Raw genomic sequence first — 20,015 nt, 5'->3', positions numbered from 1 at the left:
TTGAACTTTGGCGGAAAAACGCGCCCCATTAACCAATCAGGAGCTTGCTCTAGTAGTGACGTGATTACAGAAAGCGAGCGGAGTCGCAGAAGCCCCTCCCTTGATGCGAATTTCCACGTGAATGTCTCAATGACTAGAATTTCACGCGTGGCTTTCACGCACGAATGAAGCGAGTAAACTCGCCTCAAACGCGGTTAGAGTTGGACATTTGATTTTTGCTGTTTTGGAGTCCGTTCAGCTCGTCTCCGGGTCTGGCGTTACCACTTTTAGCCTATCTTAGCATAATCCATTAATTCAAATTAGACCAATTAGCATCGTGCTAAAAATAACCAACGAGTTTCGATATTTTTATTTTCTGTTTAAAACTTGACTCTTCTGTGGTTACATCGTGAACCGGGACCGACGGAGGATTGAGGGTTGTAGTTTTCTGGGAAGATATTGCTAGGATACTCTCATTCTGGCGTAATAATCAAGGACTTAGTTGCTGAAAATAGTCTTTTTGGAAACTTTAATAGCAAGGGTCTATTTTCGGGCACTGCGTAATATCATTGCCCCTCCTGCCGCCATGTTACGGCATAAAAAAATCCTTGATTATTATGCCAAAATGAGAGTATGGTTCCTGGCCATATCTGTCCAGAAAATCGCAACTTTTAATTTTCTGTCGGTCTTAGTACACAATGTAACTACAGAAGTTTTAAATAGAAAAAATATCTAAACTCTTTGGTTGTTTTTTGGCGCTATGCTGATGGTCTGATCAGATTCGGTGGATTGTGCTGAGCTGTGCTGGGGGTGATACCGCCAGACCCGGAGATCGGCTGGATGGATTCCAAAACTGTAAAAATCAAACTCTATTGGAGCTGGAAAATAAGCATATTTTCCAAAAAAGTGGAGTGTTCCTTTAATATTAACTGTCAAATGAATGTGAAATCAATGAATGAAATCAAACTTTAGATCTCATCATTAGATTATAAGATTTTAACCTGGATTTCACAGACAAGGTCACACATTTTATTGGTTAATTTGTTGACATCACAGCAAGTCTTTGTTAATGTATCGTTGTTAGATAAAGATTATTGGATAATCTCTTGTTGTATTCATTGTATAAGTGCATGCTAGTCCTGTTAGTGTGTGTGTGTGTACAATGTACTGTATGTGCTGTTATCCTTTGCTTATATAATCCTCTGGGTGTAAATTAGGTCATGTGATGGACCTTCATGTTATATAAGCCTTCTAAGTGAATACAGTCCCCAATTGTTGGTTATTTTTGAGTCATTATAAGCAGGAAAAGGATGTCTTCAGTCAACATCTGGTTGTTCTGGCTCTATGCTGGAGTTTGTGATATACAGTACTACTGTATGTCTCTGTGAATGTGATTTAAAGCGTACAGTAAGTGCAGTTGTTTTGTGTAAGTGATTAATTCAGGTCTTTGATTTTAAAGCCCACAGAGGCACCTCAGGTGGATGAGGCGGGGGTAAGAATTTCCGCCCCTCTTGGGTTTTATCGCCCCAGTTTGCATAGTTTTCAGGTTTCCTTTTGAGTTCTGGAATCTTAAGTAAACCTCTCATCTATACCCACCCCAAGTTTTTGACTTTTGTGTGCGTTTAAGTTTTCGTTCTTTCAGTTCATTTCGTTTGCTTTGCTTTGATTTTATTCATTTGATTTATTCATTTTGTCAAGTAGAGCGAGTGTCACCCAAACGTGAGGAAATGTGTGTGAGTGTGTGTGTGTGTGCGCGGGGTCGGTCGGCCCTTCACGTTTGTAGTGCTGACACTGCTGCATGGTAAGCGGCCACTGAGGTCACATCAGGTCAGGTGATTCAGGTAAGATTGTGACCTCAAACTGACCTTTCACCTGTTAGGTGTGGGGGCCCGCTGTAAGTTGGCATGAAGTAACTGGTTCGAGGGAGCCATGCTTGTGCCAATGTGTGCAGTTAAGTATGGCAAGGTTTTTTATCCAGCATGCACCCTGCTGCTCCCTTCCTTTTTCTCTAGGATGTAAGACTGAAAGTCTGGCAGCGTTTTACTCAAACCAGCCTAAGTATGAAGCACACAAGTTTTCGATTTCTAAGCGCTGATGATACATTCCCAATGCCAGCTTATGGTAGTAAATTAAAAATTGAATTCGGTAAAACACATCTTGTGCTACCTTATGCTGGTTTGCACAGCCAGATGCCCTGTGTTATCTCTTGATTGGTTGGCTAACACTGACTCCGCCCCTCACAGAACACAGAAGACAGCGCTCGCATCTCCATCACCTTCTTTCGGCTTTTTCGAGTAATGCGATTGGTCAAGCTGCTGAGCAGGGGTGAGGGCATTCGAACCCTCCTCTGGACCTTCATCAAGTCCTTCCAGGTCAGAAAGTCAATGATTCTTGTATTAACACGTGTCACTCCTCAAAATATCTCTAGCGGTTTGTTTACTACAGTATGCGATTTTTTTGCATGTGGATTTTAATGTTAAACCTTTGTTCTTTTCTTAGGCCCTGCCATATGTGGCTTTACTGATAGCAATGCTGTTCTTCATCTATGCTGTGATCGGCATGCAGGTGTGTTTCCCAGCTAACAGCCAAAGAAAACGGAGCGAAGCTTTAAACATTTTAAGTTATTACTCTGTGCCATCAAAACGTGCTATTTGCAAATAGAAAACTAAATGCATAGCTAACCTTTTATAATTAAGTGTAATTTTGGATTTTTAACTGGGGTTGAAGTTCAATTTCACCAATACTTTTAATAGAGTTTAAAGCCTAGAAAATGCCCTTTTAAATGTGTTTCTAGCAGAAAATGGGTCCCCAGTGTGTGTGCAGAAACATCCTGTTATTATACAAATCCATCTCTTCTTCTTTGTGTAATCTCCTTTAAACGGCTGTTGGGGATCCTCTATCAGTGTGATGTCACATTGATTACGCCCCACCCATAACAGCTCACAGACTTCGCCTTATGAGCGCGTAGTCCAACCTTCAGTCAGAGACAAATGTTTTTATGTAGTCCAAAGCACATGTGTAAGCACTCTACACCCTACTTTGCATACAGAAAGGGGAACAGAAGGTTTTTTTTGCATTTAAAGAGACACACACAAAAACAGTGCGTTTTTTATTGCAGCCACAAATGAACATGTTTAACATCGTATGATGAAAGATCTGTGGTGTTTTTCAGGCCGAAACTTTACAGACACATTCTGGGGATACCAAAGACTAAAAACACCTAGGTTAGCGGCCCTTTAACTTGTCTTGCATTTGTGTGACTTTCAGGTGTTTGGCAAGATCGCGATGGTGGACCACACACAGATCAACAGAAACAACAACTTCCAGACTTTTCCACAGGCTGTACTGCTGCTGTTCAGGTCAGGAGATGCTTTTATGGGTCTTTACAGTTGTGGCGCACTTTGGACCCATGTGATTCAAAGTGCATGATGCATTTGGGTGTTTTCTCTATTCCTATGTTTTTAGGGTTTTAGTAAAAAAAATTTGGGTGATTTTATACGGCAAAAATTATTTTCAAGAAAAAATTTTCTTAGTATTTTTGTCTTGTTTTCAGTAAAAATATCTAAAAATTCTTAAATTAAGATGCTTTTCTTGATGGGCAAAACGGCCCAAGAAAATAAGTGTAGTTTTTAGACCAAAAATATCATATTTAAGTGATTTTGTGCATAAAAAAGCAAAAAAATCTGATCAAGATGCATTTTCATGATGAGCAAAATGACTTAAGAAAATTACTTTCTTACTTAGTATTTTTATCTTGTTTTCAGTAGAAATATCTAAACATTTCTTAAATCAAGATAAGCAAGATGAACTAAGCAAAAAATCTTTAACATTTTTCTTAAACACTAAATTCAAGAAAAATTTGCTTACCCCATTGGCAGATTTTTTTGCTTGTTTTATGCACAAAATCACTTACATTTAATATTTTTGGTCTGAAAACTAGACTTATTTTTTGGGTCATTTTGCTCATCAAGAAAAAGCATCTTATTGTAAGAATTGTTTGATATTTTTACTGAAAACAAGACAAAAATACTAAGAATTTTTTTTCTTGAAAATAATTTTTTGCAGTGTAATTTTTTCCAGTGTAAGAAAAAAATCTTGAAATAAGTTAACTTTTTTCATAAATACCTAATTCAAGAACAATTGTCTCACCCCATTGGCAGATATTTTTGTTTATTTTTGCAGAAATTCACTTATATTTTATATTTCTTTAGATTTATATTCTTAGTTCATCTTGCTTATCAAGAAAATGCATCTTAATTTTAATATTTTTTGATATTTCTACTGAAAACAAGACAAGAAAGTAAGAAAGTAATTTTTTGCAGCATAGGCCATTGGCAGATTTTTTTTATTGTTTTAAGCACAAATTCACTTAAATTTTATGTTGGTTTTTTTGTGTAAAAACTGCACTTATTTTCTTAGGTCATTTCGCTCATCAAGAAAATGCATCTTAATTTTGTATTTTTTAGATATTTGTAATAAAACAAAACAAAAATACTTAGTAAGAAAGTTTTTGCAGTGTGTCAAATCTATTACTATCAAACCAAGGTGTTGCTACACTGAAAAAAAAGATCCATTGAATTTAATAAATTTTTTAAGGTAAGTGGTTGCAATCAATTTATTTAAGCTACATTTAAAGATTAGTAAAGTAAAACAAAATATAAAACTTTTGTTTAAAGTAGCTTAAATAAATTTATTGCAACCACTTACCTTAAAAAATTGATAAAATTCAATGAATCATTTTTTTCAGTGTATGATTTCAGAATATACACTATGTATGTGTTTTATGTGCAGATGTGCAACAGGTGAAGCCTGGCAAGAGATCATGTTGGCATGTATGCCGGGAAAACTGTGTGACCCGGAATCAGAATATAATAAAGGGGAAGAGTTCACCTGTGGAAGCAACTTCGCCATTATATACTTTATCACTTTCTACATGCTCTGCGCCTTCCTGGTACAAACATTAACTGGATAATAATACACAATGGAACTGGATATAAAGGGATAGAAATACTAGATTTGTTAAAAAAGTTTGACCATAGCTACACCAGACACACACATACTTAGCTGTATAGATTTCTACAGCTGGTCACAATTGCTATTAATTTACTTTAGCATTTTTAGAATATGTTTTTACAATATAACACACAAAATGAGTAACGTTAATAATAAATCTTTCTTATTTTAGATCATTAACTTGTTTGTGGCTGTCATCATGGACAACTTTGACTATCTGACCCGTGATTGGTCGATTCTGGGTCCACATCACCTTGATGAATTCAAGAGGATTTGGTCAGAGTATGACCCAGAGGCCAAGTAAGGACTGAATGTGTAACTATGTAGGAAAGAAATATCATAAATCTCTTTAATGTCTCTGCCGTGTCAGAGTTCATCCTCTCTATCCTCACAAGTGTTTTAGATCAAGTTTGTGACAAACTTTGCCACAACTATCGAATCTCTTAAGCTGTGACACAATTTAATGTTCCTCCAGGCAGTGTATTTATCAGTGTTGTTTTATCATCTCAGAGGTCGAATAAAACATCTGGATGTGGTGACGCTGTTACGCCGCATTCAGCCTCCGCTTGGCTTCGGCAAACTCTGTCCTCATAGAGTCGCCTGCAAGGTAAAACCAGCATACACAAACGCACACATTTATATTTTATGCACAAACACATTTAACCAATCTCTATTTCATTCTTTCAGAGGTTGGTTGCGATGAATATGCCACTAAATAGCGATGGGACCGTCATGTTTAACGCAACACTTTTTGCTCTTGTAAGAACTGCCTTAAAGATCAAAACAGAAGGTAGATGAATGCTTCACAAACATTTAACACAAACCTTTACTTCTCATCCTCCATGCGAATTTTTCCAAATCATCCACAACATATATTGCTTAGTTTGTAGCAATATATAGTATTCATGTAACTCAATGGGTAGTAGTTGTGTTAGCAGCGCCAAAGGTTATGGGTTCAATCCCAGGGAACACACATACTGATAAAAATGTATACTTTGTAATGCACTCTTAAGTCGCTTTGGATAAAATGTAAATGCTAAATTGTTTTGACCTATATGACCAACTTTGAATAGCCTGTTGATAGTAGTAAGAACTGTATGTGGTTATGTTAATATGGTTATGTTTTGATGCAGGTAATCTAGAGCAAGCTAACGAAGAGCTCCGGGCCGTTATTAAGAAGATCTGGAAGAGAACCAGCATGAAACTTTTGGATCAAGTGGTGCCCCCTGCTGGTGGTCAGTTATAACAGAAATTATCACTGCTTAAGAAAATCTGCACCTGAATACATGCCTACAAAAATATATTCTGTTAAAACCTCACTGATTGTTCACTTATAGATATAGACATTACACATGTACACATACATATGGCACACAACATTATTTTCACATTCAAGCATACTCACACATATAGTGCTTAACACATTTATCAGGTCTATTTGTCTCAAAGGCCATTCAGCATCCTGCAGTGATTTAATGTGGACTCATATTAAGAGTTCTTGAAGTTTCACCATTTTAAACAGAAGTAAGGAATGTCAAATTTGTGTTTTTATAACCAAATTTAATCAAGCTTTAATTAAGGACTGCAAGTAAAAACAGTTAATATAGTTGAGAATCTGAATTAAAAAGTGCATTACTATTTCATGGAAAACAGTATATTGAAAACTTCATGGATAACAATAATTATATTTTAGCATTAGAAATGTTACTGTGACTAAAGCGCTTAAACATACTGATGCCTTCTTGGAAAATTTTCTTCTATAAATATATAAACATACAAATATATCAAATGAAAGAACAGACCCAACGGAAAAAAAAAACTTTTCATCATATCTTCATTTGTTTTCTTTTTATAAACTCTTAAAGGTGCAGTGTGTAATTTTTAGAAGGAACTCTTAACAGAAATGCAAAATAATATATAAAACTAAATGATCAGGGGTTTAAAAAAACCTTTCATAATGAACCGTTCTGTGTTTATTGCCTTAGAATGAGACGTTTTATCTACATACATAGAGGGTCCCCTTACATGGAAGCAGCCATGTTTCTACAGAAGCACTTAACAGACAAACTTTTTTACTAAGTTGTCTCCAACTATGACATGTTTGTCCTGTGGCGGCTACCGTAGCTTCTTTACATCTTTCAAAAGCAAGAGGTGAGCAGTGGACTGAGCCGTTGGTTGCAATTTACAACCTCACCACTAGATGCCGCTAAAATTTACACACTGCACCTTTAAATATGGGTAGGTTTCTTCAAAAATAATTTTTTTAGCAAAAAGCTGAAATAATTGCATTTTTGTAATGGAATTTTGTTAGAGATCAGATTCAGAACGATTATCAAAACAATAACGGAGGTAAAAATGTTTAAAAATAGTTTTTGCTTTAGTTTTTTTTGTGCTGGGCAAAGATTAATCGCGATTAATCGCATACAAAATAAAAGTGATTTTTTTTGCATAATATAGGTGCGTGTACTGTGTCTAATAATTGTGTATATTTAACCACACACACATTCATATATTCATTTCAGAATTGTTTTACTTATATATAATTGTTTTTTAATTTATTTTTAATATAAAATATGTAAAAATATAAATAAATATATATAAACATGTAAATGTTTCTTGAAAACATACATGAATGTGTGTGTATTTATTTATACATAATAATTACACACAGCACATACTCATATATTTTGCCAAAAATCACTTTTATTTTGTATGCGATTAATCGTGATTAATCTTTGCTCAGCACTAGTTTTTTTATAAATTGGGTGGATAATAGCGGAATTACAGATTACCATAAATACTTGTCAGGAAAGCGTCATTGGCAAGGAAATGTTTTCTCATAATTTACGAGATAGCTCGTCAATGGCGGGGAAAGAGTTAAAAATGCTAACTTTAGCCTGCTAGCATTGAAATCACGAATTCCACCATCCGTCATCCAAAGCCACACCTCCTAAAAATTCGGTCCGAATGCAATAATTGTTTGAACATTCTAGTTTGAACGCCTTTCACAGATAACATATATTTATGAAAATAGATTAAGACAACTTAACTTAATAGTGATTGTTATCAGGATCTGAGGAGGCTAGCCACCCTCTCTGCCTTTCATTATTTTGTTAATTATATACATTTGTATTTATATGATGTGACATGATAGAAAATCATTTGTGGAAATATTTGCTTTTCCCATATGTCTGCACATCTCAAGTTCAGCTGTGGGGCAATTAAGAAATTGGTCTAATAAATTTGTTAAGCACTGTACATTTGTCATGAAAAGTCTACACATAGACACACACACACACACCAGCTCTGTCCTGCTGTTCTAGTCTTAGTTCCTCCTGGTCAGCTCTCTGCAATGTGTGTTATATGTGTGTCGCAAATATTCTCCTCTCCTGCCTGTTACAGCATTCACACTGGAACCTCAATGATGTGTGTGTTTGTGTGAAGATGTATGAATAAAGACACAGCTGGAGAGTGTATGTGTGTGTGTGTGTGTGCGCGTGCGTGTTGGTCTTCGGGCTTGCATGGCAACTCTGGCATGCTTTATTTTTAAAAAAAATGTCTCTCTATGTTTCTGTCTATCTCTTCTGCTCTTCTTGATCTGCTTGTGCGTCTCCACAGCTTCTGTTCCTCGTTCACTGTTTATTCTGTTTAAGTTTAAAACGTCAGAATATTCTGAAGCAATTCTGTTTTAGGGTGGTGGCATGGAACTAATGTTGCCTCTTCTTTCCTGGTGTGTCCCCAAACGTTCTTGTTTAAAAAGTGACACAGACCCCTGCTTCAGAATGTTTCTCACAAACACACAGACACACACATGTAGATGCACACTTATACGCACACACATGGTCATTCATGCATATTAAAAACCTGTAGGCTAAACACACTGTGTATCGCACATGCAACACTAATGTGCAAATACATATTGCTTAGCAATGCTTGCTTACATGTTTCTAATAAAACAGAAATGCATTAAGGACATTAGTGAAGTTAGATGGCTTAGCTGTTGCAAACCCTGTTGTTGTGCTAATGTTAATATGTACAGTATCAGTTTTTGTTTTTTTACTAAAGATGTCAGTGGGACAGTACCTTTTAAAAAGCCCCTAATATGAACCATTTAGGTACCAACATGGGCCTTTGATGTACTAATATGCACCCTTTATGTAGAAAAGGGAACTTTTTTAATGGGAACAACCCCAGTGACAGCTTTTGTTTTTCTTTTTTCGAAACTATAGTGTACAGCATTTAAAATCTGTTTACAATCTACAGATTGTACATCGAAATTTGAAACAAAAACATAATACATTTTTATAAATTACATTTTCATAATAAACATTTACTGATCTATATTTCTGCATGAAGAGCTAGTGAAATGTGACCTAGCATTTAAGAAATAATAAATAAAGGCATTTAAATTGAATAAAAAAGCATTGGAAAAGAATTAGAGCCATTCTTCGCAAATTTGGGGATAAAGATCTCTTAACATTACTTTTAATGCATTGAAACAAAGAATGCTTGAAAGGAACAGAGAGACCTTTCAATATATTAGGACAAGATATGACTGTTAAAAAAAATTGTTTCGCTTTATTATTAAGACTTTGGGTCACTTTTAGTAGCCATTCATGTAAAAATCTTCTTTTAATTATTTGAAACGATAAGCATTTCAGGTGTTTTTAGTCTTTAAGTGACTGTATGGTTAGGCAGCATCTCGACCTGCGACAACACTTGCGGTGTGTGTACACCTGCGTTTAAGCCGTATGTGTGGTCTTTTCAGGTAGATGATGAGGTAACCGTGGGGAAGTTCTATGCCACTTTCCTGATACAGGACTACTTTAGGAAATTCAAGAAACGCAAGGAAGAAGGTCTGGTGGGCGTCCACCCGGCTCAGAACAACACGGCCATTGCACTACAGGTGAGCATTGTGTGTGTTTGTGTATTATACATTTTGGAGTATATTTATAAGTTGTTTGTTGTTTTGATCTTGATACATTGTTTCGTTGAACTGTATTTCCTTTACATTAAAATGTTGTCTTAGCTTGAATATGGAGTCCTCTGTGTGATAATGGTGATCTGTAAATGTATTCTTGTTTGTTGTGTAATAAGTGTTTGTATCAGTTTACCATCATTTCAAAATTCACATATCATTGTTTTAAGATGTTTTGTTTCATTTTCATTAATCAAACACCGTTTGTGTGTTTGACTTCATTTTGTTTAGTCTTTGTTCATAGGTTTACGTTATAATTAGCGCACACAACAGAAATTAAACTACATTTATAAACTTAGTTTAAGTTAATTGCTCAAATATTTATGTAGTTAAGTGTATACACTGCAAAAAATTATTTTCTTTCTTAATATTTTTGTCCTGTATTCAGTAGAAATATCAAAAAATTGTCAAAATGCCCTAAGAAAATAAGTCTAGTTTTTACACAAAAACTATACAATTTAAGTGAATTTGTGCTTAAAACAAGCATGGTGTGAATTTTTTTTTGCTTAAATTAAGTGTTTAAGAAAAAAGTAAACTTATTTCAAGATTTTTTTGCTTGTTTTATGCACAAAATCACTTAAATTGTATATTTTTTGTCCAAAAACCGGACTAGGTCATTTTTCTCATCAAGAAAATACATCTTGACTTGAAATTTTTTGGATGATTCTACTGAAAACAAAACAAAAATACACACTGCAAAAAATTATTTTCAAGAAAAAAAAATCTTAGTATTTTTGTCTTGTTTTCAGTACAAATATCTAAAAATTCTCAAGTCAAGATACATTTTCTTGATGTGCAAAAAAACCTAAAAAAATAAGTCTAGTTTTAAGACAAAAAATATCAAATTTAAGTAAACTTGTGGATAAAACAAGGATAAAAATCTGGCAATGTGGTAAGCAAAAAAAATCTCCAATTTTTTTCTTAAACACTTAATTCAAGAAAAATTCAAGGTTTTTTGCTTGTTTTATCCACAAATTCACTTAAATTTGATACATTGTGTTTAATAACTAAAATTATTTTCTTGGGACATTTTGCTCATGAGGAAAAATATTTTGATCTAAGAATTTTTAGATATGTGTGCTTAAAACAAGACAAAAATGCTAATAAAGTTTTTTTGCAGTGTATACACTGCAAAAAAAGTATTAAAAAAAAAAAAGTTCTTATTTAGTCTAGTTTTTAGACCAAAATATCAAATTTAAGTGATTTAGTGCATAAAACAAGCAAAAAAAATCTGCCAATGGGATAAACTAATTTTTCTAGATTTTTTCTTGAATTTAGTGTTTAGGAAAAATGTTCAAGATTTTTTGCTTACCCCATTGGCAGATTTTTTTTGCTTGTTTTATTCACAAAATCACTTAAATTTTATGCTTTTGGTCTAAAAGCTGGACTTGTTTTCTTGGGTCGTTTTGCTCATCGAGAAGGAGCATCTTAATTTGGGAATTTTTGGACGTTTTTGCTGACAGCAGGACAGAAGTGCTAGGAGTTTTTTTCTTGAAAATAATTTTTTGCAGTGTAGAAGATGTTCTGTGTTGTCTAACGTGACTGTTTTCATTTTTCATGATTTTCATGATACTGTCCCGTCAAAGCCTGTTTGTGTCGATTAATCTGTTGAACTGACCCCTATTGGCGTGTGTTTATGAGACTTGTTAGCGGGTCACAGTTTTCATTGAATTGGCTCCATTGAATAGCAAATCCTTAGTTATGCTGTCGTCACGGTTACAGGCCGGCCTCCGTACGCTGCATGACATTGGGCCAGAAATTCGGCGCGCGATATCGTGTGACCTGCAGGATGACGAGCTAGTTGACTTTTTACCAGAGGAGGACGAAGCAATTTATAGGGTAAATCACTCAACTTTTATGACCCCCCCTCTTCCCCTTTTGTAAAATCGATCTGCACCTCATTTTCTTTATTTAACTGCTTGGTAAAAATGGAAACAATTTTGAGTTGTTTTAAGAGCAGCTGTCCCTTAAGGGAGTCGCAGTGAATTGTGCATCATCCCAATAGGTCCTACAAACTGATCTGTCTAAGATTAAGACTTTGTACGGGGATAAATTAATTGGCCTGAGGCTTGCGGTCTTATAGTTTGACATCAAAGGTGGCAGTCTAAAATTCTTGCTCGATTTTATTGAAGGTTACATCATAGGTACATCGTATCACAGTTTTGTTGTACTGTACTGGAACACATTAATCTGGTGCAGTTCATCTATCAGCCAATCTCTTGATTTAAAATTTAGTTTACTTCATTCAAGTTGAAATTCAAATTCAATTTGAATTTATTCACATCATACGTCAGCGGTTCCCAACTTGTGCTTCAGGACCTAATATTACACATTAAATCATGCTTAAATCATAGAAAACGAGCACTAACTAAGCACGCTGCATTATCATTACTAAGAATTGTATAGGCCCGGCAGTAGCCAGAATAACAAAAGTATTATTTTATAAAATCAACTTTATAATATGCAAATGTATTTATTTAAGCTTTATTATTAGCATATTAATTTATAAACAGTCACGACCCACTAGTTGAGAACTATTGCTATGTCACTTTACCTCCTTTTGAATTTATTTTTACCATGAAATCATATAAAATTAAAATAATAGTTTACCATCAAATTTGTTAAGCAGGTTTTTCGATCTCATCCTCACAAGTATTTGTTCACAGAGAAACGGTGGACTGTTTGGTAACCACATCAATCATATAAACGGAGACCCTCGGAGGAGCTCCGGTCACCAGACGAACGCCACCCAGCGCCCCCTGCAGGTGCAGCCACCTCCACATTACGCCCACATGGAGCAACCCGTGGGGCGGCTGGGTCGCGCCAACGCCATGGCACAGCAAAATCACCATCGCCATCACCACCATCATCATCACCATCATCATAACAATTCTTACAACAAGTCGACCAACGTCAACCTCAACAACGCCAACGTTTCCAGTTTACCCAATGGAGGACACAATCGGTACTACGAGCACATGCCAGCCAATGGCTACCCGGGATCGTATTATGGAGAACATGACAAGCCCAGAAGCCCTCGTGGCCAGAGGTGATTGGATGTTTTACATTATTTATCTGTGCTGTGAAACGTCTTGCTTTCATTTGTGTTATAGTATAAACAAGAAATTGACTTTTAAACTTTACTTTTTCACTGTTTTGCAAACATTCAGCTTTAGATATTAGGTTATCTTTTTCTTTTGCACCTTTTCCATCTTTACTTTCTTGAACTTTTCGTTGGGCTTCTCTCATCTCTGATGGTCCATGTGGTGATATCCATCCTCATCTGCTATGTGCCATAACCCAAAATATATGCGCTGACATGTTTACAAAAATTAATTTTTTTGTATATTTTTTTCAATTTTTTGTATATTTTGAAATATGTTTTAAAAATAAATATATTTTAAATTATTTATATTCACGTCGCATTAAAAGAAAAACTTTGCATGTTAAAAACCTGTAAACATAACAGGTTTGAAAGGTTAAAATTAAATATATTTTCAACTGCACAAATATACTTATAATTTAATATTTTATACTTGCCCATACGGCAAAAAATATATTTTAAAATATATTTCAAAATATACAAAAATATATATTTGCTTAAATATATTTTGGAATATGTTTACAAAAATAAATTTTTCATCAATATATTTTTTTGGCAATTTTTGGTATATTTTGAAAAATGTTTTAAAAATAAATAAATTTTAAAGCATTTATATTAACGTCACATTGGAAGAAAAACTTTGTATGTTAAAAACCTGTAAACATAACCGGTTTGAAAGGGTTCAAATTAAATATATTTTCAACTGCACAAATATACTTATAATTTAATATTTTATACTTGCCCATATGGCAAAAAATATATTTTAAAATATATTTCAAAATATACAAAAAATATATTTGCTTAAATATATTTTGGAATATGTTTACAAAAATTATATTTTTCAACAATATATTTTTTGGGCAATTTTTGGTAAATGTAAAATGTATATTTTAAAATAAAAATACATTTTAAGGCTTTAAAAATATATTTTGCACCTATATATTTTTCAATCTAAGGAAATATATTCATGTCGCATTGGAAGCAAAACATAATGTTACAGATATGTAAACATAACAGTTTTAAAATATTCTTTATAAATTTAACTTGTATTTAGCATATATTTAAAATATATTTTGGCATAGAATACATTTTTGCCATATGGGTTGTAAAATTAAAAATGTTTTTCCTTGAAATTCATTTTGAAATATATGTTGATATATGAAGGTTAAAACTAAATATATTTCCAAATTTGAAAATATATTCAATTGAGCATTACTTTCTACAAAAATTATTTAGCATATATTTAAAATATATTTTTGGCCAGAGACAATTATATTTTGCCGTATGGGAAGGTTCATATTGGTACCTCAAAGGGTACATATCTGTACCTGGATGGAACCTACAACCAAAAATATTTCTTATATGACATCGTGTAGCATTTTTTTAGGTGTGTATACAAATATGCTGTATATATCATGTACTGTATCATACATGTGCCTATCTCGTACCCTGTGTTTTTCCTTCATTCTCTCTCCTTCCTAACCAAAATACTTTCTCCTAACAATCTCTCTGCTTTCTGGAACAGAAGGCGCTACTATGAGACCTATATTAGGTATGTTTTAAGTATTACATGTTCAGATAATATTGCTTGTAGAAAAGAAACCGTGATATAAAGCAGAATTGTGATATCAGTGTTGCTCAATGGCCAGAAAAAAACATATTTCAAGCTTAGCTTCGCACCAAATGGCACTCTTGATGTTCACTTGTGGCTGTTGTTTGGTCTGCGGGCATTTGTGTGTCATTTTAAGGTTTAAAATTCTATTTGTGCACCCTTTTGAAAAGCTCTCAGTAGGGTTCACTGCTACTCTGCAGTCTATACGTCCAAATAAAGTGTTTAGTGTGCCATTTGGGACATGGCTGCATACACATGCAGATCTTGATCATGAAACCCAAATGAGTTGGTGAAGCTTTAGCAAAGCAGGATACATCTTGGGTGGATAGTTTCCCGGACAGGGTTTAGATTAATCCAGGACTAGGCCTTAGTTATATTAGGTAATTTTAGTAGTTTTTACAAACAAATCTACAAAAACATTACAGGTGTGCATCTTGAGACAAAACAAGAGCACTGATGTATGTTAAGATGTGTCAGTAAGGTGTTTTTAAATTAAGGCAGCTCAAACATGCATTTTAGTCTGGGACTAGGGCAAGCCCTGTCCAAGAAACCGCCCCCTGAGTGTCTATGTGTTGTGATTGGGTGATGAAGGGAAAGGGGGTGGGGCTTGCTGCATGTGGCATCAACAAAGCAATGACTCCTTACATATATCTTTATATAGACAGCCAAACTAAAACAAGGCTATAAGATGCAAGCCAGTTTAATGTTGAGTTTTCTCTAAAGGTCTATGCTTCACGGTCGGCTCGGCACAAGTAAACTATTATGGACATTTTGAATAATGAAATATCTTTGAGTTAATAAGACTAGATCTCCAAAGACCATACAGCTATGTTCCAAAAACGTAAAAAGACACCCAAGGTTATGACATGGCTGATTTAATTCATGATTGTTCATTAACATGGATAAACACATGGGCAACATAGTAATGACAACATAACCAATCTTGTACTCTTCCAAACTTTACGCAGGTCCCACGGCAGCGACAGAAGACGACCAACTATACGCCGTGAAGAGGACTGCGATGAAGACCGCTACTCTGCGGAGTACTACAGCGGAGAGGAGTTTTGCGAGGATGACAGTATGCTGTCCGGGGATAGGTAAACTCGTTACCAGATATACATACATATGATATTTAAAGGCACAATATGTATAATTTTTACATTAATATATAAAAAACGACTGTGTTTTAATACAAAGAATTTGCAGTTTTAGAAAGCACTCTGCCCCGATTAACTCTTTCCTCGCCATTAGCGAGATAACTCATCAATTAAGAGAAAAAGCTTCCCTTCCAAGTTTTTCCCTCAATCCATGTTTCCTCTATTATCCACCAGATGGCGCTCTTACACAAATTGTACAACCCGGAAGCAACCCCACATGTCAAACAGATCAAACTCTGTGTATATTTTGATTATCGCTCTGAATTGAATCTCTTGAAGTCTCTCACAAAACATTAATTTTAGCTTTTTGCTCAAAATGGTCAATTTGCTCAAAATTTGTATTTTTAAAGAAACCTAATCATAAAAATGATTAGAAAATCATAACAAATGCTGGCGCTGACAGGCAACTTTTTTATATTTTATACTTAAATATAATATATTTTGGGCAATTTCTGATATATATTAAAAAATATTTAAAAAATTAAGTACATTTTAAGGCATTAAAAATATATTTTGCCCCTTCATATTTTTTAATCCAAGTAAATACATTCATGTCGCATTGGAAGACAAACTTTGTTACAGACCTGTAAACAGATCAAACTCAGTGTATATTTTGATCATCGCTCTGAATAAAATTTCTATCAGAAGTCTTTCACAAAACAATTATTTCAGCTGTAGCTCAAAATTTTGTATTTTTAAAGAAATCTACCCATATTTGAGAGGATTAAACTTTTTTTGTTTAAAAGCAGAGGGTCTGTTTTTTCATTTGATATATTGTATGTTTATATATTTAAAGAAGAACATTTTCTGGAAGGCGTTAAACATTTTTGAAAATCATAAAAAATGCTGGCGCTGACAGGCAACTTTTTTTTTAAAAACGCTAGTGGGGAAAGAGTTAAAGGGTCGCTTGTCAATGGTGTAATGTCCAGGTTATCCTCGGTTTCCGGTTGCACTGGCATCAAAACCACCGGTGTATTTGATTTCATGTGGCACTGTGCAGACCGATCAGCATATGACGTCCAATTTTAGCGAAAAAGCAATTCGAAGCAGTTCTCTTGCGGTAGTTTGATCAATCTGCGCAGTGCTGCATGTGGAAGTAGTAACGCTAAGCACGTTGTGGCTTCTATCAACTACCATTTGAGCTTACATTATAATGTAACAGTTATACATACAGTGGGGAAAATAAGTATTTGACACATCAGCATTTTTATCAGTACAGGGATTGAAGCCAAATATTGAATTCATACAAAGAAATCAGAACATTTAAGTATACAAGTTGAGTCATAATAAATAAAGTGAAATGACACAGGGAATAAGTATTGAACACATGAAGAGAACAAGCTGCAAAATGGCATAGAAAGCCAGAAGATCACCTGAAATCTGTCAGGATTGAGACTACAACTCCCATCATTCTACATTCTTTAAAGCAACACTATGTAGTTTTCATGTAAAAATGACTTACAGCTCCCCCATGTGGTTGAAAAGCGCAACAGTGCCTGGTATCAGACACTCTTCTGCAGGCAGGGACGGGGCTGTGTGCTCTACCCTCCACCTCGACTTTCAGAGTGTGCTTGTAGCAGCTAGGAGACTGCTCAGGTTGCAGCAACATTACAAGTTGTCCAGTTAAAAGTTGTTCTATCACTGAAATAGTTTTAGAGACATTATTTAAAGGTAAAAAACTACATAGTGTTGCTTTAAAAGCACTACCAAACTGTGGCCATTGTTGTTGTAAAATTACATATTGTGCCTTTAATTGTGAAAATCATGAATACAGTAAATATTATATGTTGTTCAAACTGACTCATATATCAAAAAGCATATAATCAGTATGAGATGCAAATGAAACTTAAATTATGATAATCTATAAAACTCTGTCCTAATCTATGTACTGTGTGGCATGACATTGTGCAGGTACCCCAACAGTGACCAGGAGTATGAGACACCGCGGGGTTACCATCATCCTGATAGTTACTATGATGATGATGAGCAGCCCCTTTATCATGATTCACATAGATCGCCAAAGAGAAGATTACTTCCTCCTACACCACAAGGCAAGTCTTTCTAGAGTTAAATGAAGCAATAAGACACTAGATTTAAACTGAGGTGTGGTTACAGGTGTACATACAGTATATCAGCTGTTTTATAATGGCAATGAAAATGGATCATCCAATCAGGTTTTAGAGTCAGAACTGCAGTATCTGGTTTAGATAATGTTACATTTTTGTTAAGTTTCTAATATTTTTCTCATTGATACTTACGTGATGGATGTTTCCACAAGGTCATCGGAGGCCATCATTTAATTTTGAGTGTCTGCGCAGGCAGAACAGTCAAGATGACCTTCCTCACCAGCGTACTGCTCTTCCGTTACATCTCATGCAACACCAGGTAACATACAGTAAACTCTTTTAACTAATTTATGATTATTTTAATATATAATAATAATATAATATATATTATTATTATCATGATTATTTTATGTAAAAGTGGTTTTAAAGTTGGAAAAAATGAAAATATTGAGAAAATCGCCTTTAAGTCCTTTAGCAACATATATTACTATTTTATTATTATTATATTACTAATGATAAATACTTTTTTTATATATTTACTGCAGGAAATTCAAAGATATCTTAATGGAACATAATCTAATGATTTTTGAAAAAAAAAAGATAATTTTGACCCATACAATGTATTGCTATTATAAAAAATATCCACGCCGCTTATGACTAGTTTTGTCCAGAGTCACAAATGGTTATCCAATTATAAAAAAAATTTTTTAGCACAAACAGTATAGACATAAAAAACAAGTTTTACAAAAAATACACAAGTAGAGACTTACAGACAGACAGTAAAGAAATCATCTCTACCGAAAAATATATATGAATACATACCTGAATATTAATATGTACAGTACACATGTGTGTATGTACACCTAGAGATCTTGCATGGGTTGGGTTTGGAGCCGGGGTGTATTGTGTACTGAAATCATGTCACTGTAGTAATACAGTATTATGTCTACTGCTGTACGTTCACTATACCAGGTGATGGCAGTAGCAGGTCTGGACTCAAGCAGGGCTCACAGGCTTTCACCTACAAGATCTACCAGATCATGGGCATCACCTCCACCCACTCCTACGAGTAAAGACCGAACGCCCTACTACACGCCTCTGATCCGAGTGGACCGTCCTCTGAGAGACGGCGCGAGCGGCAGTCACACATCTATAAGAAAGAGCTCGTGGTATACAGATGACCCCGAGCAGAGAAACTACTCACCCATTCACCTGCAGGTCCCACCTGAGTACAGAAACCAGTATCATCAAAAGAGAGGCAGTGCCACCAGTCTGGTGGAGGCGGTGAGTCCAAAATCCTTTCTATTTTTCGTTTTTTGAGATTGAATCAGTCAAGTTTTGTGACGTTTGTGTTTTGGGCAGCCTTTGATGGTAAGATACCTACTTGAAACTATTTTGACAAATATCAATATTTTACACATAAACTCTAAAAATTGCTTGGTTGTTTTAACTCTTTGTTGGGTAAAATACAGACATACTTAACTACCGGGTTAGATTAGCCTAAAAAAAAGCATTTGTTTTCAAAATGACAAATTCACTTTGATTTTTTCTTTTGAAAATTATCTGTATGAAAGAAATGTCAAGGCATTCACAACGTTTCCAATGTTAACAATTTTAATTAAATAGTATCAAAGCAGATTTACATGGAAAAATAAAACAAAAACAAGAAAATTATTAAATGTATATGAAAAATACATATAGAATAGAATGTATTAGACTACATAGTATTATTGCAATATTATAATCCTATTATTGTCATATAAATAAATTGTAAATTAATAAAATTGTATACTTTTATATGAGACTAAAGGACATTTAGTAAATTATTAACTTTTCCCCTCCATTAACGAATTATCTCGAGTTATCTCGCCAATTAAGAGAAAACATTTCCCTGCCAATGACGCTTTCCTGGCGAGTATTTATGGTAATCTGTAATTCTACTATTATCCACTAGATGGCCAATATACATTTTTTATAAATTTATACCCAATTTATAAAAAAATTGAAGCAAAAACTAATTTTTTTATATTTTAAACTCCGTGTATGTTTTGATAATCGCTCTGAATCTGATTTCTAACAAAATTCCTTTACAGAAATGCAATTATTT

General features: G+C 34.4%; 1 protein-coding gene across 16 annotated transcripts in view; it reads left to right on the top strand.

Moving 5' to 3' along the window:
• cacna1da (calcium channel, voltage-dependent, L type, alpha 1D subunit, a) overlaps positions 1–20,015 on the top strand; it is an 89,587-nt gene that overhangs the window by 65,245 nt on the left and 4,327 nt on the right. For 9 of the 16 annotated variants that reach the window (XM_073876262.1, XM_073876258.1, XM_073876255.1 and 6 more), the window contains 16 exons: positions 2,223–2,351; positions 2,479–2,544; positions 3,247–3,338; positions 4,771–4,930; positions 5,165–5,292; positions 5,503–5,599; positions 5,680–5,782; positions 6,126–6,227; positions 9,765–9,898; positions 11,693–11,809; positions 12,637–13,019; positions 14,599–14,625; positions 15,654–15,782; positions 17,754–17,893; positions 18,121–18,227; positions 18,881–19,192. In XM_073876262.1, the coding sequence (XP_073732363.1) occupies positions 2,223–2,351; positions 2,479–2,544; positions 3,247–3,338; positions 4,771–4,930; positions 5,165–5,292; positions 5,503–5,599; positions 5,680–5,782; positions 6,126–6,227; positions 9,765–9,898; positions 11,693–11,809; positions 12,637–13,019; positions 14,599–14,625; positions 15,654–15,782; positions 17,754–17,893; positions 18,121–18,227; positions 18,881–19,192 (2,226 nt within the window). Of the gene's footprint in view, positions 1–1,438; positions 1,472–2,222; positions 2,352–2,478; positions 2,545–3,246; positions 3,339–4,770; positions 4,931–5,164; positions 5,293–5,502; positions 5,600–5,679; positions 5,783–6,125; positions 6,228–9,764; positions 9,899–11,692; positions 11,810–12,636; positions 13,020–14,598; positions 14,626–15,653; positions 15,783–17,753; positions 17,894–18,120; positions 18,228–18,880; positions 19,193–20,015 lie in introns of all 16 variants that reach the window. The other 7 variants (XM_073876260.1, XM_073876256.1, XM_073876254.1 and 4 more) reach the window with 3 other exon arrangements.

Source organism: Misgurnus anguillicaudatus, chromosome 14 (genome assembly GCF_027580225.2).
Source record: "Misgurnus anguillicaudatus chromosome 14, ASM2758022v2, whole genome shotgun sequence".
Classification (NCBI taxonomy): domain Eukaryota; kingdom Metazoa; phylum Chordata; class Actinopteri; order Cypriniformes; family Cobitidae; genus Misgurnus; species Misgurnus anguillicaudatus.
The sequence above is the reverse complement of the archived record's forward strand: the minus strand, read 5'-3'. Positions and strand labels throughout refer to the sequence as shown.